Here is a 23,165-nt window from a genome sequence, read left to right on the forward strand (position 1 = left end):
AGCAATCAATACCAATGAGAGGCCTTTAAATTTGTCTAAAGTTTTTTCTAAAGAATTGCCTATCATAAAGCGAGGAAAATTTTGATTCTCCCACCTTCTTGCATATTCTTGGCATTTTGCTGACATAGTAAACATTTTCAAATTTTTGAGTTTTAAAACTGAATTCAAAATATATTTTGGCCGTATAACGGTCACAAAAAAGTGCTTGTAATTTTCACTGGATACCATATCAAGTATCGATCAAGTCGTCGGGGCACAACTAACGTGTCTGCTGAAAATAAAGATATTTTAGAAATTCTCCCATGGCTGCTTGGTTAGCCTCAACCCCGAAAAAGTTACACCAGTTTCCCAAAATAGCGAAATAAGGCCATTTCAGGGACTGGGGAGATTCACTAAACTGACACCACAAGTGGTTATTTGTCATAGTAAACCTGTAAACTTGCTATTGGGCTCAAATTGTTGAAGCTCGGCACAGGGTTGGTAAGTGCACCATTATTACAGTAAATCCGTAGCCGCCTGAATTGATATGTCCTAATATTTAAAGGACCAGGATTTTTTTAAATAATTTGTTTATTTTGCTTATCAATATTTCTCATATTTTTTCTATCTATTCGTATTAAATAGCAGCCTCTTGAATTAGAAATGACAGCTGGTTAATCTACTCAAATTATCTTCCCAACGTGTAACAAGGGCTTAAGGCCCTTAAGTAACGATCTTTTTCCCCATTAAGCAGTCAAGAACTATTGCAAATTAGGCTATGATGGCCAAACTAGGATGTTCGCCTAATTAGGTCAGAATTTATATCCTAGTTTGGATATTAATGGCTTAATTTGGATATATAAAATATTCAAACCTAAATATCTCCAGGACAAGTAAAATCCGCGTTAATCTTTCTACATGGACTTGTTACTTGCACTAAAGAAGCGTATTTTAAGCGAAAAACTTTTCGCCTTTTAGAGCGGGGTAAAAAGATGTGATAATTTTCTAAAAAAAGCTTAATTTTATCCAACTTAGGCCAGAAGCGGCAAACATAGCCTAGCCCTAATTTGCAATAGTTGTTGACTGTTAAGAGCAATTTATAAACAAAATGTGTAAAATGCACCGTCATTTGTATACACCTTTTCGACCGTAGTCGCGCGGGCATTTTTTTGTCCGCTTTATCCCACTAAAACCGTCCCAATCCTTTTTTGAGGCATTTTTCTATTGTCTATAGGTGCGAAAAAAGGACCGGGGCGGTTTTAGTGGGATAAAGCGGACAAAAAAAAATGCCCGCGCGACTACGGTCGAAAAGGCGTATTACCGAGTTTATGTATGTGTGTTTTTCAGCGACGGAGACGGTAAGGTTCTAATTTGACTAGATCCTAACCAGCCGAGGAAGACGGTAAATCAGCACTTTTACCGTCCTCGATCTTGCGGGTCAGAAATGCGGGTTTTTCCAAATCGCGTCAGTCACTTTACCGTCCTCAAAAGTGCAAATACATAAACTCGCTATTATTAGAACAAGAACAGGCTTTGGTCAAAAACTTTCTGGTATAATTTACTGATCTTCTTTTTTTCTCAATCTAGCTTTCATAAAAAATGATCTTAAAGAAATTAAAAATGAAAACGAAATGATGAGAACGAGCTTGTTGACCAGTTGATGAAATTGTAATGACGTCATCAACAGTTCGTTGCCGATCAGTGCTCTTGTTGCAAAAAGAATTGTTCAAAATAAACCAATCAAAAGTATGGGTAAGTAACATCCAAGACATTATGTCGATACTACAATCAAGATCAAAATATATTGAGAATTCCGGTTATTTTAACGTTTTTCAAGATTTAAAGTTCCGGCGAGAAAGTCGATTTTGGGTTATCTCTTTAATTTAATCGAATATTTCAATTTGGGATGGGTTGGCAAACTTCCAGGCTATTTTCTGAGCCTTATTGGACTATTTTTGAGCTTTTGGATCCTCAGATCCTAAGGTCTTAAGTCCTAAGTCTAGCGTTAAAACTCAGAGTTAAAACTCTACGCTTCGAACCTACTTTAGAGCACTTGCAAATCGATTGCGGTTTCAAAACTTCCTGGGGAATTTCCTTTTTTTTCAAATATTATGACCTTGATTGTAGAACTATTTAAGTAACGGTTTGGGATAAAAGCCTCTTGATTATCCTACTCCAGAAGAAATGTTCTGGAGTTATTATAAAATACTTCATTAATTGGTAATTTAAAGTAATAGAGATGACGCGTTCTTTAGAAAAAGTAACAAAATTGTTTTATTACAGGCTAACGACCAACCAAATCAAAAAAGAGCTTGTAAAAACTCCAGATTGTCCCCTCCAGAAACGGACAACGAAATAAGTACTTAGTTTATCAAGTTTTTGAATTAGATTCCATTGAACGGATCAAATGACAGTTATCAACCATTATCTTTAATTTAACCTTTAATTCGTTTATTTGTTTATTTAAAGAGCGATATCGTTTGCTTTACTCATCAATTTTAATTCACAAGCTTTTTGGTCAGCCTAAGCTGAGCATTCAAATAGGTAAAATTTTCCAGTTCCATCATCATAAGACGGCAAAAAAAAAATCCGATTTCCCGATCGATCTCACTTTGATTTCTAAACTTTCTTCCGATCGGGTTAACTTTTTGGGTACTTTTAGCGTGCGTTGTTTTTACAGATCATAATGTGGTGTTTCAAGATGGCGGCTCAAGCGATAAGTCAGATGTGATAAGTCAGTGTTGTACCAAAGTATTTCCAGTGTAAATCTGTTGCAAGCTTCCATTTCTGTCATTTATTTTTTTAACTCGGCAAATCAAACACATGATTTTCATCAAGGGGATTCTTTTTCTACATCTTTTGAAGGTTTAAAGCCGTTTGCTCAAGTTTTTGTTTATGTTGAATTTTCTGATACTTTTTATTGCTGCTTTTTATTAGTTTTTGCAATAGAAACATATTTTTCTTGTTTGCCTCTAGGTGGGATTGATGGTGTTTTAATGTTATTGGAATTTGATAAAGTTTACAAAATTACAGCTACTGTCTAAATTTGATAAAGCCTGGATGCAATCGTGCTTTTTTGGACTTGTTGGTTTGGACGTGTTTGATAAGGCGAATCGCAAAAAATTGTTTGGTTCCCGTCATTTCTACTTTAAAAAGTGGGGGTCATTCGGTCGGTCGGTCGGTTGGTCGAAAATATTTTTCTTTTAAGAAGCAGCTACATCTTGTTGAAAGGGAATCCGTGTGGACTGATCCGAATTAAGAAATTGAGAAACCCCGGATAAACTGGTTTTCGGTTTACTCTCCATTAGCATGCGGCTCGCTACTTCGTTTTGAAAACTTGTAAACACAGAGCGTGCAGAGGTCGACAGTGGAAATCCAGCAAAGCAGCGGAAAAGCTTTCAGACTCTCCAACTCTACCTGCTGACCGTAAATCAGGGTCGGTCAGATGACGGGAACCAAATGATGACATCACATCTCCTATTATTGGACTTGCAAAAGTATGGCAAATGGTCTTTGAAATTTGATCAATTATATTAATATTAATGTATACAGTTCTTGTTGAAATTGATCTAACTATTTTTCACGCAGTTCCGGATGCAGATTGTGTTTTTCTAACCTTTTCTAACCTTGGCGCACGTTTTGACTGAATGATGGAATGGAATGAATAGACCTTTTTTTAAAGAGGCAGCCATGTTGAATAATTATGTACTCCAGCATAAAAACAATGATACAGCCATGCATGGCTGCCTCTTTAAAAAAAGGTCTATGGCGATAACAGTTTATACATATCTCTTATCAGACTTGCAGAAAGCGGACTGCAGAAAGTTATGAAAAATAGAATTTAATGAATTATACCGTTACACAACATGCACACTCTTGTCACAACTTGCACAGTCATAACAAACAGATCCATCTGGTCTTCATTTAACATTGTTTTAAAGTTTAAAAAACACTGCCAGTGCTTGGCACAGAAGAGAGGACTCCCAGTTGAAATTAATTGCTACTCCGCTGCCCTGTTGAATTTATTTATTATGGTCGTGTGTTTATTCCGCCAAGGCGGTAAAGCGATCACCCAAATTCATAGACCAATCAAAAGGGAGTTTAAAGCAAAATGGGGGAAAAATGAGCTTCCCTGCATAGTTATGAATTTTAAGTTTTGCTTTCGATTATCATTTGCGACCAGCGAAGTCTTCAAGATGGTTGTGTGCATGTTGTGTAACTTGACGGTACTAAACTACAAAATTTATTTACGAAGACTGGATGTAAATTATGTTTTTCTGACCTTGTCAAATTTTGGCTTTGACTGAATAGTAGTCAGTTTTTACGTACCTCATTGGCCTTGCAGACAACTGACAAATGGTTTCTGTAATTTGACCAAGTCTACCAAAATACAGTTCCTGTTGAAATGTTATAAATATGAACTACGTTTTGCAAAGATTTTGATGCAAATTGTGTTTTTCTGGAGTTTGCGCTTTGTGACTTAAAGTTTGTACCTTGTTAGTTTAATGTGTTATTGGAGTTTTATCAAGTAAAACAAAAAGTACAGTTTCTATGTATATTTGATGGATATCTTTATTTTGGTTCTGACGTTTTGGCAATTTTCTAATTTATTTCTAGATAACACTTTGGTCAGATATGGATATTGTCTACACCCAACAGAAACAAGACGACTTAAAGTCGAAAATTTCGCATAATATTAGAACATCAACGACGAAGACGTGAAGCATTATGGATTTTGAATTAAGCGTTACACAAAATATACACATTGTATTGTACACACAGGTCGTAGATACCCTGTTTTCTTATTTCTCAATCCAATAAAAACAAAAAGATAAAATTAAAAAATGCGACTAAAAAATTCCTTTTTATAAGCGTTAAAAAGATCTTTTATATTCAGAATAAATCAGAGAACTGCAATATACTTGAGAAAAATAATTTTAAATTTTTTTGAAAATGAAGAAGAAAAAATGAACTTTTCATTCTTTGATGCCAAAAACTTCATTTTGTGCTTTGATAACAAGTCACTTGTGATAAGACTCCTTTCACTTGCGCAAAGTTTATATCAACTTCTTTCTATAAACAGTAGAATTTTTCTAAATTTGAGAATTAGTCAGAAAAATCTGTTGTATACTATCTTTCTGAAATGTTGATGGAGCATTACCATCAAAATCATTGGGCTTTTCCAGAACAAATTTGAATATTGCAGAATATTGTTGGGGGGAGTGGGTTATCACATTTTTTGGAAATTTACCCTGTGATTTAACCCATAGACAGCAGGTTTAACCCCCCGGACAGCAGGTCTAACCTTCAGACAAGCCAAGCATCAGTTGACCCCATGGACAATCATAGGCCACTAAAGGCAAAAAGCAGTTGAGTAGTTGAGCTCCAGCTTCTGAACTAGAAAATGGCAGGGTAAAAACTAGCCAACTTCAAAGAAATAATACGCTTTGAGAATTTCCAAAATCTCAATGCAATAATCCATATAAAAATATATTAAGAAAAGCTCGTAACTTAAGGGTATGCAGACTTCGATCAAGATTTATTTACCACCTGTCACTCAAATTTTCTCACCAGATACAAATTGACTAAACCTCACTAAAAGTGATGCAATTATTTTATAAAATAGAGACCTTTAAAATTAATTATTTCTAGGTTGACCATAAATCTTTCAAAATCATAAAATAAATGTTTACACACCAGTGAAAGTAGTAAGTGCTAAAAACAGTAAAAGAATCAATATTATACGTAATCGATTAATGGCCCTTCTAGCAAATCACAACAATGACTCCTTTATAATTCTGCTCTAACTCCATTAAAACGAACCCTCCCCAATATCTTGCCAGTTATCCTGTAAAATAGATATAGGGGAAAGATTCCAGAGTGCGGAAATAGGAATCTCATACAAAACAACGGTACCACTGGAGTTTTTAATGATTCAAAATGAAAATCCTGATTAGCAAAAGGGGTATCAAGATCGCTGAAGTTTGATTGAAGCTCAATTAGTTTGATTTATTACCGTCAACTGCTCTAACTAACTGGGACTATCTGACAAAACATGGGACGGCAATTCGGCCACCATTTCACCGAACCTCCAAAGTCATTTGATTGAGTTAAGGAACAGCGTATAGACCTTTTTTTAATGAGGCCACCCTGTTGAATAATTATGTAGTCCAGCAAAAAAAACAATGATATAGCTATGCATAATTATTATAATATGAATGAAACAGTATGGCTGTTTCATTGTTTTTATGCTGGACTACATAATTATTCAACAGGGTTGCCTCTTTAAAAAAAGGTCTATTTAAAAATACACGATTTCTCTTTCGATTTTACAGTAAGTGAAAATACAGACCAGATTTGCAACAGTCCCATGTTTCGACCAATCTTCCCAAGTTAGAGCAGGTAACGGTGCCTTGTTGCCCATTCTTTTTACACTCTGAAGGCTTATTAGCAGACACCTACGCTAAACCTTATAGAGCAGGCCAATATCTATCATCTCATCGGCCAGGCGATGTCAATCGAACTGTTCGATTATCGAACCAAATCCAACAGTCATCGAACCAAGAAATTCCGGTAAAGTTCAATTAGTTTGATTGATGTTCGATGTGTTTGATTGAGCTGTTGCGCTAGCAATAACTGGAACCATTTGAGCTACAAAAACACTGATCGAACTTAATCGAACTGCGATATAATCAAACATCAACCTGAAGATTTTCCAGTAAAGTTCAATTACTGTTCGATCAAGTTCGATAATCGAACACCTATCGTTCGATTTATCGTTTGATGAAATTTGATGGTTCGATTACCAAAATTGGTTTGATAGGATTCGGTTGACATCATCGCCTGGCATCGGGGAAGAAAAGCTGGAACTTTTTCTTAATCCAAACCCATCCAACACCAATCAGACTTCATCAGATAAAAAACTGTCATCAAACTTACATAATCAAAACTAATCAAAAAATTGTCTTACCAAATTAGGCTCGGTAATCGAAAAAAAAGCTATCGTTTGATTTCGTTGGATAGCTCGACAGTTCTTCGTCGATATACGAAAATGATTGCTGAATTTCAATTGACATGATTTTCTAGGAAATATGTGGAAATACTTGCTAAAGCAGACTGTTTGTCACAATTGGTTAACATTTAACACACAATGACTATCTGGCGAAAAAAAATAAAAAAATATCATACCTGTGTGTTTGTAGTTTTTTGAAGAAGACAGAAGAGGGTTTTATGTGTTGTTGTTTTTATGTTGTGTAAAATTAACTCTTTTTGTACTATTTACTGAGCATTATCAATTTATTGGTGCATTCACTAACTACACAAACATAAAATAATTAGTAGTAAACGAATAATAAACCTCTTTAAAACTCTACAAAAGACCAGAAAACATGATAGTTGATAAGAACTTATACAGCAGCAGCAATCACTTTTTGAAAAAAGTTCTCATGATGAAGATGAATGTTTACAAAGGCCTGGTTACACGTCTTGCACTAGAGTATTTTAATTATCAACTAAAGCGCTGTTTTTTTATCTTTGTGAGTAAGTCCACCTTTAGAATATTGGCCGTAGTACGCCCGCAGCCAAACACCCACGCCATAATTTGCGCCCAAAAAATTTTCTCGCCACACAGAAAGACTATCGTAACACTTTCGCTATGCGAAATTAAAAATGTATCATAACTGACGGGAATGAAATTAACAAAAAGTTTTAATTGCACTATGTTTCTCTTTTATTTTATAGTAATGAACTATAGCTTAATTGTTTGATGTCGTAGAAAACGTGCTACAATGCTAAAGAGAAGTATACTTTGATCTTCTCGTGGGGGGGGGAGGGGTTGGAGGAGCTCTCAGGCTTGTTTTAAATAATTTTAAATCAAGTTATCAAATGTTTCACATTTTGTACATTATTCAACATTTTTAGTCTACTCTGTTTCAGTACATCTCTTACATCTGTTAACCCACTTATTAAAGCTATCTAGCTAAGCTCTATTGGCTGACCTTCCAGCCTCGGCTGGTCTATTCACTTTGGATTGACACAGATGTGGAACAAGATTGGTCAGAAAGAGGAAAAGAAAAACAGTTTTTTGCTTATATCAGCATAATATAACTATAGGCAGACACTGTGCTGATATGAATTATGTGTCTGATATGAAACGGGAACACTTATGTAAAAATAAAACCTTTAACTCATTCTTTTCTTCTGCAACAACAGGGTATCGAAGTTGAACCAATGAAATGCGAGGACGATGATGGCGAAGAGGATGTTTTTCGTTGGAATGTTCTTCTCTCTGGGTTGAAAAAGACACCATGGAAAGGTAGCTGTCCCTTATATTCGTTGTTTTTCCTATCTTGAGGTCAACTATATTAGCCCTTTAAAAACTGCCGTTCGTATTTTCCTATTTGCCACGGCAAAAAATGAAGGTTCGACCTATTTGCCAGATATGTCGACATGAGCGACCACAGAGTTTACCATCACATTTAGCTTTATTTTCTGAAAAATATCAGAAATATAAGTGATATGTGTTTACTTTGAGTTGAAAAGTGTATGATTATGAAAAACATCTTTGAAATATATTTTCATTATTCAATTGTGCTATTTAATGAAATCTAGTTCAAAATCGAACTTTCAATAAGCTTTAAAAAAACCTCTGGCAAATAGGTCAAGATCTCTATTGTCGGCAAACGCCGACACCGGCAAAGAAATCGAAAATGCTCTTGTCGGCATATGCCGACAGCGGCACGAAAAGGGTTGATAAGCTTAAGCTTGTTTTTCTTGGGTTTGTGAAATACCATAGAAGATCTGAAAATAATAATCTTATAATTTATCCATTCATTCTGCTCTAAAGGGATACGATGAGTTTGTTAATCTGACAACATTGTTCAGCTTAAACCTGTAAAACTGCGCCAGTGCCATCTTGTCTGTAAACGAAAACTGCTTAAGCCTCCCCTGAGTGCCTCGATGGGTAATGATTAACACGATTAACGTTTACACCCCATTATTGCATCTTAGGGGGCGAATAGATTTAAAAAACCCAGCTTATCAAAGGGATCTTGAAACTCTTGATTTTTTTGCTTCGACCAATCATAACGCTCAATACTGTACCGTTTTCTCGTCGGAATATCGGCACTTTCAATATATATTACTGGCCTGTACTGGCCTCTCGGAAGTCCCCGTTCGTTAGATTTATGAATTGGTCACGAAAAGTATGCTTTTTGCATTTATACAGGCACGACGCAACAGGTACGGCGGTCGCCGTTTCAGATTTTCACAAAAAAACCCGAAACTTTCCTCTTCGTCGGTATAACCGCTATAAAATCGCTAAAATTTCGTCAATCGCCGTACCAGATATAAAAAGCTTCCGTCGTGCCTGTTATATAAACTTTTGAAAGATTCTAACACACGCTAAGAATGTGAAACAGAGCAGTCTGAGTTAAATGTACTGTAATTTAGTACTCATGATTCGCGAAAATAAAGCATGAACATACATGTTTTTCTATAAAAACAAACTATATAAGAACAGAAGGCTTTGGTGGCAAAAATATTGGGAACAACTTAAGAACATTTCAAGGCTTTATAAACTCCGAAAGGCCCTATTCCTAAGGAAAATACTCAAAAATACATGTTAGGAAAATCTTTAGGCTTAAAACTCAAAAAGTTAAGGACATCCATAGGCTTCTAAAACGTGCATTTGCTTCTTGAGAGCCCTCCTCTCATTATCTTTTCAGCTTTGTTTGTTTTGATAAGCATAAACCAACTTTAAACCACCGACAGTGCGTAGGAAGTTACTATTTGAACATGCGAACGGCTGAAATAATCAAAAGGTAATCATTTCCATTACCATCATAAAGCCATTTGTTTGCCTGTTTTGCACAAAGATAGCGAGAACCAGCAGCGTGGTGGGTTGACAAAAATTCGGACAAACTGGGGAGGCAAATTTGGAATATTATGATTTTGGCGCCCCCTATGAAAAATAAATATGTTCGAAGCGAGTACGAGGTATTAGACTCTTTTTGGCCGAAAACTGCCATATCTAAGATGTAAAAGAGCAAAGGGCGCCGTAATTAGTAATCGCAGGCGTCCTTTTGCGCCCTCTGTGTTTTGGCGCCCCCAAAAAATATCGGCCGCTGGGGGGCACTGCTTCCCCTCCCTTTGCCACCACGCTACTGGCGAAAACCCAACCCCCCCTACTCGAATAATAATAATAATGCCCCCCCCCCCAATAATTTTTTCAAAAATGGTTATTTTGCAAAATGCAAAGTTTAAAATTTTCTCAATTTATACCAGGGCGTCAGTAAAATATTCCAAGACAAAACCTCAAATTGTATCCAGGACGTTGTGCATAGGACGTCAAGTGAAATATTCCAAGCCATAATCTCAAATTGTACGAAGACGTCATGTGGAATATTGCAAGTCGTAATCTCAAAAATATACCAGGATGCTGTGCCAAATATTTCATTTCGATATCGTGCTCTCTGCAGATTACTGACACACATTCTCATTATTTTCCCACGCATCCCATTTCTTATTCTTAGCTACCTAAAAAAATTTAGAATAATAATCTGATAATTTTTACCGAGTACCTAAAACTTGAATTTTTAACTAGGTAATGAACTTCTCGACAATTCAAATCAAAATGAGAATCCCAAATTTTGAGGAAGTGTGAAAGTTTTCTTACGGTAAAAGCAGTTGTTAAAGTCCACAATAAACTTTGTTTGAAAGTTGTCAAAGAACTGCTAACACCAGATGGAAATAACTTGAGTGGAGATATGAGAGTATTCATAGTATTCATAGAAATACACAAAGTGACTTACCTTATATTTTGTGTCTTTTTGCTGTAGACTTCAGTTAAAAAATCAGTTAAAAAAGACAGCTTCTACAGAAACATACTTGAGGAAAGAGTACTCCCTTGAACTAAGTTGTCTTGTAACAGTCTCACTGGTTAGTCCAAGCAAAACCGCAAATTCTTTTTTATGCCAAACAGTTATCGTCCGTTTCTTCGAAACTTTCCCGCCGACTTTTTCCCGTATACCGCCATAACGCCATACCGCCTTATTTTCCCGCCTTTACTATCACTGTAACGGACGATAACATCGTCTAAGCTTCTTGTTACAAAAAAATATCAATTTCTTAGCCGATGTGACAACATCAATCTGTATGTATTCCAAACAAACAAAAAGATTTGATTCACAAACTACATTCAAGGGGGCTGGGCGAGCTTTGCGAACAAGAGTTCTATTGTTTATATGATAGAACCACTACAAAAAGTATTTTTCGTATAAATCTATTCCAATGGTTCTTTTTGATTAGTTGTGAAGCAGACAGCTACTGTATCCAGACAAGATGGGGTTGGTTATTATGATATTTTTGGTTTTGCTGCCTTTTCTATTCGGTGCTTCAACTGCTTCCGATTTAAACCAACTGAAAACTGAAATTCAATCTTTGAAAACGCAGCTCTCTCAAACCAATAAAGTATTATTTTACTTGAAAAGCTAAGACCAATACCTGAACGGGATTTGCGATTTAAAAGCCGATAAATGTGGAACTTGTTTCTGCCGTCAGGATTATAATACTATCCAGAAATATTACTGTGACTGCAGAGCGAAGCCCGTGCGCCGTGACTGTAAGGATCACTATCAGTATGGGGAGCGTATCAACGGCTTGTATCGGATCAATCAAAACATATATGGAGACATGGTACAGGTGTATTGTGACCAGACGACGGATGGTGGTGGTTGGACCCTGATACAAAGAAGGGTTGATGGGTCCACTAATTTCTATCGAAACTGGACGGAGTACAAAATAGGATTTGGTAAACTTCACAGAGAACATTGGCTTGGTAATGAACTGATTTATCGCCTGGTAGCACAAGCATTTCTCAGAGGATCAGAAGCACGTTTCAACTTGCAGGCTAAGGGTGTTTCGTCACGGATTTGGGCTAAATATTCAACGTTCGAGATCAGTCAAGAATCGAATGGTTATCGACTTCACGTGGCAGGATACAGTGGCAATGCAGGTAAACTTGTGAAAATTTTACCTCCTTTCTGAAATTTTATTTTCCTTTCAATTAGTTTTTTTTTTCCTTTCGTTTTTTCCCTCGAATCGTGTGAGTCATCTACGCGTAACATTTATTTTTGAGGTACAGGGTCAATTTTTTGCCACGATATCCTGTATTTTCCCGCCTATTTTTATCTGTCTTGTAGCCCTTAAGTGTTTCATTCGAGCCCCTTCCCATAAGATGAATCTGTTGAAAAATAGTTAGATGAGGGGGAGAAAATGTCTACTTCGCAACATTACAGATACATGAAAAGGTTTTTTTATAAGAATGGCGTTTTTCCATTTCATCATAGATATTCTTAACTTTTTTATTCTTCCGGTATTCTTAGGTTAGGATCCAGATTCAAACAAGCGTGATACTCTTAGGTTCCAAACAAACGGGGGGGGGGTGGAAGTCTTCAATATTTTAATAAACAGGGGGGCTAATTACCGGGGGGGCTAATTACCGGGGGGGGGGTTTGGAAATTTTACTTTTGAAAACACAAAAATAAGGTAAATGTAGGCTTAAATCAGCCTAAGACTCACTAAAAGGTCCATTTCCTCTTTGTGCAGGCAATAAAATGGCAAAGCATGATGGTTTGAAATTTACTACATATGATCGCGATTCTGATACATGGAGTCCTGAAAACTGTGCTAAGGAAAGACGAGGAGCTTGGTGGTATCATAAATGCACTGATTCAAATCTCAATGGGTATTATGATACTTTTCAACAAAAAGATCACCATTACAGTTTGGCATGGGACCCGATGCACATCAAATTCTCGGAAATCAAGTTACGTCGAAAGTGAAAGTCATGATATTCATGACGTAATGTTTTATACGAAAGATCCCGGTTTTTGCCAGTAGTGGCAAATTTTATACAACTTTTGTCTAGTTTAAAGTTGCCACTACCGGCTAAAACCGGGGTATTTCCGTAGAAAACATTACGTCATGAATATCAGGAATTAACATCAATCTATATATCGGGGTTTGATTTTTTCAAAGTTGTATTTTTAGATTTAGCTTGTTGTAGTTTAGCCACTGACAATATTGAAGGATTTATCAACAGAAGGGCAAGAAGATCAAAAAGTCGATAAACGTTTGGAAAAATTAAAATTCAACTTCTTTTTATTTAAAAGGTCTTGTTATACATTTAAAATCAACCATATTGTTCATTTAATAATATTTTGAATTATTTTTCAAAATGTATCTTTAACATTTCGTTAAAAATTTTGCCTTCTTCTTTCATTCCAATACTTTACTTTCTTTATGAATATGATTTTGACCAAATTCACAAAAATTGGTTCTTACAAAAAATAAAAAATATTACTGCTTTGCCCAACAGGGTCTCGACAAAATCATCTTTGTTCAATAACCCTTAATTTTCTTGGCCAAAACGAGCCATCTTTCACTAACACTCGCCAAAAAAAGTTCTTACCGAAATTTGAAAAAATTGCTTTTTCACCAATATACGTTCTCGACCAATTTGAATTATTCACTATTCCACTGAATTTCTTCTATTTCAGCTGACAAAGACTTCATTTCTTCGTTTATATCAAAAAATATTTCATCCTGTGCATATTTCTCCAAGACATTCATTAAAGCGAAACTTTCTTTATTTGTCAGGAGCTTGAATTTCTTTCGATAACTCAATTTTGAATAGAATAATACTATATTTTTCTTGCCTAATTCAAACAAGCATTTTCGTGCCACCAATATTTTTGTTGATTTATTCAGCCAAGTGAATTCCTCAGTCATTTTTAAAACTTGAAAAGGCTCATTCAAAACTTGAATCAGTTCTTTCCTCGTATAATCAAACCCCATCATTGATACGAGTTTTAGGAGCCTTAACTGAGATTGGTATGTTTCATCCCCAAATTCAATTTCTTCAGCAATATAGTTTCCGATTTTATCGATGATCCACTGGACTTGATATTCTTGACAGATCGATGTTAATGCGTACAAATCAACATCGCCTAAAAATGACATAAATTTTTAGATTTATTTCATTAATTTATTAGAAGTCACAAGCTCTGCATAAGTTGCTAATGCTAGACATTCTGCATTTAGAAAGCCTGTAATGGGCATCTTGCCCTTTAAGGGCAGTGGACTTTACTCACCCTTAGTGACCTCCCTCCTTTGTAGCTGATTGAGTCGCCCCTGGCCCCCCTGCCACCACGCCACTGGTCGCAACCACAGAAGACCATACTAAGGAAGACAGCTTTTCCATGAGAGCTCATTTCTCTCCTTTATCATCCTTTATTAATCCTAACTCGATCTAAAATTATTAGTCGAAGGATGAAACGAATTACTATAACTTACCATCAATTTCGCATGGTTTTGTCAGAAAGGTCAGGAAAAGGAGCACTTCCTTGATGTTCTTCCAAGGTAGTTCCAATATCAATTCCTTATCTCCAAGATTTTCAAGGCGTCTCTTGAAAACTGGTGAACTTTTTATCAAGATATGAGAACTGACGTACAGTTTTGTGCCGCTGACGATAATTGTCACGTCGGTACCAAATTTCTTCTCCTCAAAATCGCTTTGTTTGATTTTCTCATAAATTCCATATTCAATTTGCTTTTTGAATTTCTTTTCGGCGTATTGGTCTACAACACGATCTTCATATATCAGAAAATTGAAGAAATTGATAATGGCGTAGAATTCACTTTTATCATTGGTTTGAGTGAGTAAATTTTCCATTTGTACTTTCCAGATTTCAAATTGAACTTCCTTACTAATATCTTTCATACGGTCAGATTTCCATAACGAAAAGGGATCAGTCGTCTTTGTTAAGCCTGTCATGAAACCATTCAGGATGTTTTCGAGTTTGAATCTTTCACAGATATGTAATATGTCGATATGATTGCAATCCAGTTCACCGTTGAAGTGTTCCAAACCAGACTTGTGGTCTTGAGTCAAATATTCTTCGATTGATTTACGAAATGCATCCAATTCCCATTCATCACAGAGTGCCAGAAGTTCAGCAAATTGATCTTCATCTAAAAGGGATAAGGCCGATAAGATATTGGAAGATAGTGTGAGAAATCCTTTTGATGTGTTTTATTGGCCCATTCCATTAAATTTCCATACAGGGGGTGGGCGATCCTTTTTAAATAAAAAAACATGTCTTGGTAATGAACGGATAACCCCTGGAAAATGGCAAAATTTTCAAAAAAAAATTTCATATCTTAAAATGACGATAAACAAACTAAAGTCAGTCTTTTTCATCCTGTAAAAATGAAGAAAAATACTCTTTCAGACCCCTCTGGACATTTTGCTTAAATTACTCCCTGGAAATGTTCGTCCACCCCCTCTATGGGATAAAACGGAATGGGCCATTGTAAAGCTATACTCACATCGCTGAAACCCCTCATCCCTCCCTCTGTCTGATCTGAGAGGTCAAATCTCAGCTGGCACCTGATTTTTACCTGAGACCAGGGAGGGCGAAGGACCTGCCGAAAATATTCATTAATTATCTCAAAGGAAGGACTTTTGGCAGAAATTCAATTTGGCGGATGGCGGAAAAAATAGATTTTGGCGGGAACTTAAGTAAATCCTCGAGTAAATCCGCCAAATTCGTCAAATTTTCTTCCCGCCTAAAGTTCTTCTTTTTAAATAAACTAAATCCTAATAGCCTTTAGGATCAACTGAAGCCTTCTTTCAAGCTACTCATTAAATAAAGCCCTATTGTTTAATGATAATATTATTTGTGCCTTCCCCAGAAGTTGTTCGATTTTATTATTGTGATTTCAGAGTTAATCAACCAGTACCTTTATTGAAAATTTCTTTTACCTGTAAATTTGATGTAGTTTTGAGGATGATAAAATGAAATCGCTTGTTGAACGCTTTCCCATGTTACTTTCAATTCGCTAACATCAATTTCTTTGCTCTCCTTGCAAGCTAAAGTTTTCAATTTTTCTGAGATGGAATCTATGTAACTGGCTGGTACTTTGACCACGTTGTCATGTGTTATAACAGTGATGCCACAAATCTCGTCATCCAAATCGAATATAGTATTAACTCTTGGAGATGTTATGATTTCATTTTCTTCATCGTGATAGTCATCCAAAGGGTCATAATCTTTCTCCCAGTATTCTTCTTGAAAATCTTCATAAGACATATCTCGGATTTTTAACCCTAAAAAGTTGTAGATGTAAACGTACTTTGACTTTTAACTGTTAATGAGTGTGGCTTTTATTTGACCCAATTGGTTGGCGTAACAGCCAATCACCTTACCAACCAATCCTGATAAAAAAATCGAAATCGGTACTATCGCAAACCTAGTAGATCCATTATCAGGCCCGGCGGAGGCGGAGAGACTGGGGAGACTTCAGCCTCCCCAACTTTGAGCAAATGAGATTTTTTTCTCAAATTGCTGGCGAATTTTATCTCCTTTTGAGCCTTCAGCCTCCCCACTCTTACTTACGATTGTTCCTCCGGGCATGATTATGGATCTTGTTTGATAATCAGCATCTGGTCAGGTAATTGAAGTACAATGGTGAAGGTTGACTTCTTGCAAAAAAAAGAATTATCAAACCATAAGCTGTACAAGATGCATTGATTGCAAGATGACATGCAAGATTTTTTCAATTCCTTTACACGTTCTTTAAGGTTTGGGGACACGAGAAGTTTTTTTCGCGTTGGTGCAATGTAACATACTTTATTCCACCAAGACAAGAAAAAAAGTGCGTATCTCATGGTTTCTTTTTTTGTTTCATGGGACGAAAAGTGAGAGAAATACCCAAAAGACACGCTGATTTTGTCCCTAGAACAAAAGTGAGAGAAGCACAAATGTTATTAAACGAAAACAAAGTTTTCAATTTTAGCTTATAAGCTTGAGTTTTTATCCGCAATCGTATTTTTCAACGACGATCGTACCTCAACAAAAAACTTACCACCAAACACACTTATGCGTGTACAGTACACACTCAAAAAAGTGAAATGATATCTGCTTTGATAAAAAATATCATTCCTCACGTGGTTTGTAAACAAAAGAGTTCTGAGAATTCGTATCAAATATCAGTTTGAAAATATCACATTATATGGTTTTACTTCTTGTCATTAATGAAGCAGTGAATTGAATACTGACATTCGTCATTCTGCTTTTGTTTTGATTTCTCCGACCTTTTTCTAAGACGACTCGCCCTCTAAAAATGACTGACTGCTGCACCGTTTTATTTGCAATACATAAAACTCGTTAGCCTAGTTATACGAAGTTCTTAAGACCATATAACGATATCGGTGCTTTAAAGACTTTTTATATACTTAAGGGGTTTTAAGTCAATCTCCGAGAAGATTCTGATACTCCGCGTATTGCACGTATTCACTACGTTTGCACGTATTCACTACGTAAGACATTTGCCATATCCCTTTAATGCGTCGTGTGTACAGAATGGATAATCTGTTATGAGATTGCTTATGAATTTGTATTTCTTGTCACAAAAAACCATCAGAGAGGAATCCTGGTTACTGAATCAAACTAGCTTAGATTTCCAGGATACTAATAAGTCTATTTATCAACTATCAGCTCTTCCTTTTCTCACAGGTGGTCGATTCAAGATCGTAATGGAATTTGATAAAGATTTCGATGCCATTCCTCCGCGTATTTCGTTCGCTCGACCCATTCCCCAACATCCTAATGGTAAAAATGTTCAATCATATTTTATCCTTCCTTACGAAGCGGGGTTATAAAGACATACACGTGTACGCCTTTTTATAAGAGCAAGTATGACTTTGGGTGCGACTTGTATGTTCTTTATATTTTTTTATTTTCACTCTTAAGTGCTCTTAATTGTTAAATTTTATTCACTTTCAGGCTTAAACTTTTCTTAGTTTTTTCTAAAATCCGAAGCGAGATTGTTCTTAATTTGTTCTTAGGTTTTCGTCAAAATCCAGCCTAATATTCTCATAAAATTGCCAGTAAATAACTGAACTAAAAGAATATTCTATCAACAACATCTTGAAACCACCTGAGTTTTGTTTTTATAGTTTCCACAACTGACGGGCAAGTTTGCCTTGGTTGTTTGGAAGAATGGAAACCAAACACTTCACTAGCCTCTGTACTCATCTCTATCCAACAATTACTATCAGAGCCTTGGTTTGAAAAAGCCTGGAACGAGGATGCAGTTCATATTGCCATGGAAACACCTAAGCAATACAAACAAATGGTTTTGGATAATGTGATGAATAGTAAACGTGGAGTGGTTGTAAAGGGTAAGACTTCAAGTTGGTATCTTTTTCAAAATTCGCAAGATAGGAATTCATGATCATATTCATTATACGTAACGATTTCTACGGAAATACCCAGGTTTTTGCCAGTAGTATGGCAAATTTTAAACAAATTTTCTCAAGCTTATATTTGCCACTACGGGGTATTTTCGTAAAAATACATTACGTCACGAGTATCAAGAATACAGTTTTTTTCCTGATAAATCGGAAAAAACTCTTTATCGACGAAAGATAATTGTAAGATTAATCCCCTCGCTGAGTTTGGAATTAATAAAGTGAGATAAAAATCCTCCGTTCTCACTATACATATATACATATGAAATTATCTAGTTATTCGTGCGATATCGATATGACCCATCAAGTAGCGTATACAAGGGAGGCGCAAAATTTGTGTAGGAGAGCAGATTTTTATGACACAGTAATTATCTTTTTATATTATAAATAGATAATTACTCTTAGGTGCCAAATAAACGGAGGGGGGGGGGGGGTTGGAAAAAATTTTCAAATCAAATAAACGGAGGGGACCTAATTACCGGGGGGGTTGGAAAATGGACTTTTAAAACCCCTAAAAAGTGTCAAAATAGACTAAATTTAGGCTTTTTAGCGTAAAACAAGAGACTTTCCTTTTCGGAGCTGGGAATTTTTTCAAAAATTAACAAACGGGGGGGGTCCAAATAACGTCCGGGGGGGTTGGAAAAAAATCGAAAAATTAACAAGCGGGGGGGCCCGTTTATTTGGCACCTAAGAGTACAGTGTCATAAAAATCTGCTCTCCGCCTACACAAATTTTGCGCCCCCCCCCCTTGTCTACGCTACTGCCCATCAGGTTGTTGCAATCATTAACCGCACCTAATCATATACATTTACAGCACACACAGGAAAAAATCGTCAAATCACACTCGTGTGAAAACTGATCTCAGTGATCCCACAGTGGGATTCGGTTCGTTTTTCACACGGGTGGGAAAAGGTAATTAACACCCAATGTGTTTGTCTCATGTCGAATTAATTATCAAACTAAACGCTCAATCTGCAATGACAATCTGACTTAATTCTTCTTAAATTTGAGGTGTTTTAGTCTGATACTCAATTCAATATGGTGTAAACATTAAGGGTGTCATTTGCCTTTTCACACCCGTGTGAAATACGAACTGAATCCCACTCTGGGAAATCAGTTTTCACACAAGTGTGATTTAACGATTTTTTCCTGTGACAAGGATCAGAAAGTGCGTAGAAAACCTTCCATCTTAAATCTTGTGTGAGTTCTGAGGTATAATTAAACATTAACATTCAAATTTCATTCGCCAGACCCAACACCTGCTGCAGCAGAGAAGGAAACCTCACCGAAACACAAAACCATCACTTTCAAAGAAATCTCCTCGCCTACACTTCCCGCAAATAAGAAAAGTTCGGAAAGGCTATCTTATGAGAGTTATTTGTACGATTGGAGGAGCTTGGGGACAACACATGATGAAATTGATGCCAATACTGTCACGAAAGAATTGAACAAAAAGTTAGACATGTCCGAGGGATCTCTCCAAGGTAAGATGAATCTTTTATTTACGGACACCCTCTATAGTTATTAAGCTTTTTCAAATCCCAATCTTTTTTTCCACTATCGAAAACTAAAAATTAGGTGTTTGTGAAAAAAACCATTATCCATGAAGGATATGCGCAGTAGTGTAGTGGTTGTCAATCTTGACAGCCGTCCAGGAGGTCGGGGTTAGATTCCTGTTCGGTGCTGTGACTTCGCAAATTAATGTACCTTCACCCGGGCCAACCCTTGCTATGCGAGGGAAATACACGGGTTGCAAAATGATAAGAGTGTAGTCAAAACATGCGATTACTCGAAAAAGTTCACGTGAGTTTATTCCTATGTTACTTGCTTTGCAGATGATAACTTTATTAGTGTCAATAAATTTGAACCAATCAGAAGTAAAAGTCATGCAACAAGCACATAAAAATTTCGAGTAAAAGCGTGATTTGTCTTCAGACTTTTATTTTGCAACCTGTGTATTGCCCTGTATTGGGTAGACAGAAACTCCAGAAGCCTGTCGGTGACTGCTAGGTATCGACTCCACAATTACCGTTGATAAGGTGAGAGTGCGCTGGCCTTGTTCCCTAGTGGTTCACACTATGTGTACACAATTTTAGATAGGTTGTAATATCTTTCCCATAGAATCAATGAGTGAAACGATTTTCCAACAACTTTCCGATCACCTATCTTTCCCTTAGAATCAATGAGTGAAACGATTTTCCAACAACCTTTCCGATCACCTATCTTTCCCATTAGAATCAATGAGTGAAACGATTTTCCAACAACTTTCCGATCACCTATCTTTCCCATAGAATCAATGAGTGAAACGATTTTCCAACAACTTTCCGATCACCTATCTTTCCCATAGAATCAATGAGTGAAACGATTTTCCAACAACTTTCCGATCACCTATCTTTCCCGTAGAATCAATGAGTGAAACGATTTTCCAACAACTTTCCGATCACCTATCTTTCCCATAGAATCAATGAGTGAAACGATTTTCCAACAACTTTCCGATCACCGCAAAATAACATACGGTAGTTTCAATTCCACAACGGAAGATGAAAAAGCAGTCAAACGTGCTCAGTTATTGAAAGACAACAAAATCAAGTTGTTGAAAGATCTACATTCCAACAAGAAAGGAATCAAAAGTAAGAGGATTTCTTGGGTTGAAAATGAAATCGAAATTAGGCATGCCAATTTATTGTAAAAGGAAAAGAACTGTATCTTATAGGATGAATTCTGGAACGTCACGTGATCTATTTCTAACGATTTAATTCGTTGGAAACCATTTCAATGCAAAACTCCTTTACTCACCATGCATAGCCACACCAGATATAAATTCCTTTTTCTAGCCTTGAGTAAAACCTCCAAATATTTGTTGCCACATTTTTGTCCAAAGTTGAGATCTCAAAATTTTAAATTTCTAAAAATGAGTTCTTAAATGTTTCTAACTAAAAGTCAAAAACTTGTAACTCTCAAATTTGGAAATTAATTAGGCCAAGTATTTGGAGGTTTTGCCTTAGAAGGAATCCATATGCCAAATATCTACAAGTATCTAAAACCATCTGTTTATCCATTGAATACTTCTTGAGCTCAATATGATAAAGAATCCTATCTGAAATCATGGACAAAATATTTGAGACAAAAGGGAGTTCCCGGTGAAATTTTAAACACCACGAATGATTTTAAGCGCCTTAAACTACAGTTGGAAAGTAGAGTTTTAACATGAGACTTAAGGCTTAGGACCTTAGGATCTCAGGATTTAAAAGCTCAAATTTGCTCGAATAAGGCTTGGAATATAGCCTAGAAGCCACCAAACCCCTCTAAAATCGATATATTTAATGAAAGAAAGTGGAAGTGCTAAAATAGCAATTCTCGCCCAACTTTAAATTCTGAAAAACGTTAAAATCACTAAAATCTCAATATATTTCGACCATGATTGTACACAGGTTTGAGAGTGTCGTTACCAACATCGCCGGCAAACAGTCCTGTAGAAGACTTGTTCGACGAATCAAACCAAGTTACTGAATCACCCAATGAAATTGAAGCACAACAATTGTTGGAGTGGAGTCAAAAGCTCCCTGAGAAGCATACCTTATGAATGGTGTAAGAAGGTGAGGTAAAATTTTTATTCAGTCAACAAAGGTATGTTATTTCATTAACTGTCCAAGGCTTTTCCAGAAAAGACACTTTATACCCCTTTTAAGGGTATTGATTATTTAAAACAATAGAGTACTTCAAAAATATCCTCAGGCCATTGAATCCAGCTGGATATTCACTTTCTCGTAGCCCCTGGTTTCCTGATAATAGTAATTTTGGTTAAAAGGATTTGCTGGAAAGCCTATTTTCATCCAGATAATTTATTCATTTAATATTTTATTTTCAATTTGTTATTTTGTTAATTCTATGGGATGTTTTTTTAACTTCGAGGTTTTTTAAATTATAGATTGTAAATTTCAGTATTTTAGTGGTTAATATATGTTATAATTTTATTGGACTCGCAATGTTATTTTTGTTCTTTGGAGTATTAAGTGAAACTCTCCAATTTTGAACGGGAATACCTTATTGGTATTATATTTTGCGTGTTACAAAATTTCGCGGGTACTTAATTTCGCGATTTTTTAGGCCAAATTTCGCGAAATTTAATACCGTTTAAATTTTTCAAAAATACAAAATCGCGAAATTAAATACAGGCGAAAAATTTTCAAAATAGGTCGAAAATCGAAAATACTTATTTGTTATACATAGTTACTATTTTTGTCACTAGTTTTGTTACTGTTTTTGGTATGTTTACACCCAATGCGTTGTGTTTCAAGCGAAATCAGTCATTTTCTTTCTTTATTCCCACTTTTTGAAAATGCCCAATTTAGTGAATTGCGAAATTTAATACACGCGAAAAACGTTTCCTCGAAAAAATTTCGCGATTCGCGAAATTTTGTAACACGCGAAATATAATACCAATAAGGTAATGAAAAGCTACGTGGCACTATGCTTTTCCAGAAACAAAATCTACCCCCATGTTAAGGTGGCCATTTTTGATAGGTCAAACCTCCCTGGATTATTTATGATGTACTCCGATGGATTTTCATTTAGCAAATATTGAGGCTCTACCATAAATTCTCATTCAAATTTCAGGCAGGAACTTTCTCTGAATTTTGCGTATTTCTAACAGACTCCCTTGATTTTTCATGAAATTTCACTTGCCCTTCTTAGGACTAGGTTTTTCGAAAGCATCTCCCTCCCCCGGGCGGAAACATTGACAGCATAAGAGGTAAATATTTTTCCTTAAAGACATTTAGGAATAATTAGAAATGCAAGAGAAATTATTTCATGAATCTAAAATAAATCCCACAAAAGTGCAGTGCCAGTGTGAATTAAATGAATTTCA

The 23,165-nt window shown here is 36.0% G+C and overlaps 2 protein-coding genes across 2 annotated transcripts; one reads left to right on the forward strand and one right to left on the reverse strand.

Moving 5' to 3' along the window:
- The first annotated feature begins 1,570 nt into the window (after positions 1-1,570).
- Positions 1,571-22,274, forward strand: LOC136799093 (uncharacterized). Its single transcript, XM_067055776.1, has 7 exons — positions 1,571-1,731; positions 8,191-8,293; positions 17,559-17,654; positions 18,002-18,226; positions 19,546-19,779; positions 20,755-20,925; positions 21,727-22,274. Exons 1-7 carry the CDS (start codon positions 1,651-1,653, stop codon positions 21,876-21,878), a joined length of 1,062 nt encoding a protein of 353 aa, XP_066911877.1. The 5' UTR covers positions 1,571-1,650; the 3' UTR covers positions 21,879-22,274.
- LOC136799092 (uncharacterized) lies at positions 13,123-16,146 on the reverse strand. Its single transcript, XM_067055775.1, has 3 exons — positions 15,806-16,146; positions 14,335-15,012; positions 13,123-13,988 (listed from the first exon to the last, which is right to left on the reverse strand). The coding sequence occupies exons 1-3, from the start codon at positions 16,131-16,133 to the stop codon at positions 13,504-13,506; spliced, it is 1,491 nt and encodes a 496-aa protein (XP_066911876.1). The 5' UTR covers positions 16,134-16,146; the 3' UTR covers positions 13,123-13,503.
- Positions 22,275-23,165: the final 891 nt, after the last annotated feature.

Source organism: Clytia hemisphaerica, unplaced genomic scaffold (assembly GCF_902728285.1).
Source record: "Clytia hemisphaerica strain Z4C2 unplaced genomic scaffold, Clytia hemisphaerica genome assembly, whole genome shotgun sequence".
Taxonomy (NCBI): domain Eukaryota; kingdom Metazoa; phylum Cnidaria; class Hydrozoa; order Leptothecata; family Clytiidae; genus Clytia; species Clytia hemisphaerica.

Excerpts from the sequence above, each read along its gene's own strand:
- LOC136799093 (XM_067055776.1), top strand. The coding sequence starts at position 1,651 with ATGACGTCATCAACAGTTCGTTGCCGATCAGTGCTCTTGTTGCAAAAA. Across the intron at positions 17,655-18,001 it reads CATTCCCCAACATCCTAATG|TTTCCACAACTGACGGGCAA; the intron begins GTAAAAATGTTC and ends TTGTTTTTATAG. Across the intron at positions 18,227-19,545 it reads ACGTGGAGTGGTTGTAAAGG|ACCCAACACCTGCTGCAGCA; the intron begins GTAAGACTTCAA and ends TTCATTCGCCAG.
- LOC136799092 (XM_067055775.1), bottom strand. The coding sequence starts at position 16,133 with ATGTCTTATGAAGATTTTCAAGAAGAATACTGGGAGAAAGATTATGAC. Across the intron at positions 15,013-15,805 it reads AAACTACATCAAATTTACAG|ATGAAGATCAATTTGCTGAA; the intron begins GTAAAAGAAATT and ends TATCCCTTTTAG. Across the intron at positions 13,989-14,334 it reads AAAACCATGCGAAATTGATG|GCGATGTTGATTTGTACGCA; the intron begins GTAAGTTATAGT and ends TGTCATTTTTAG.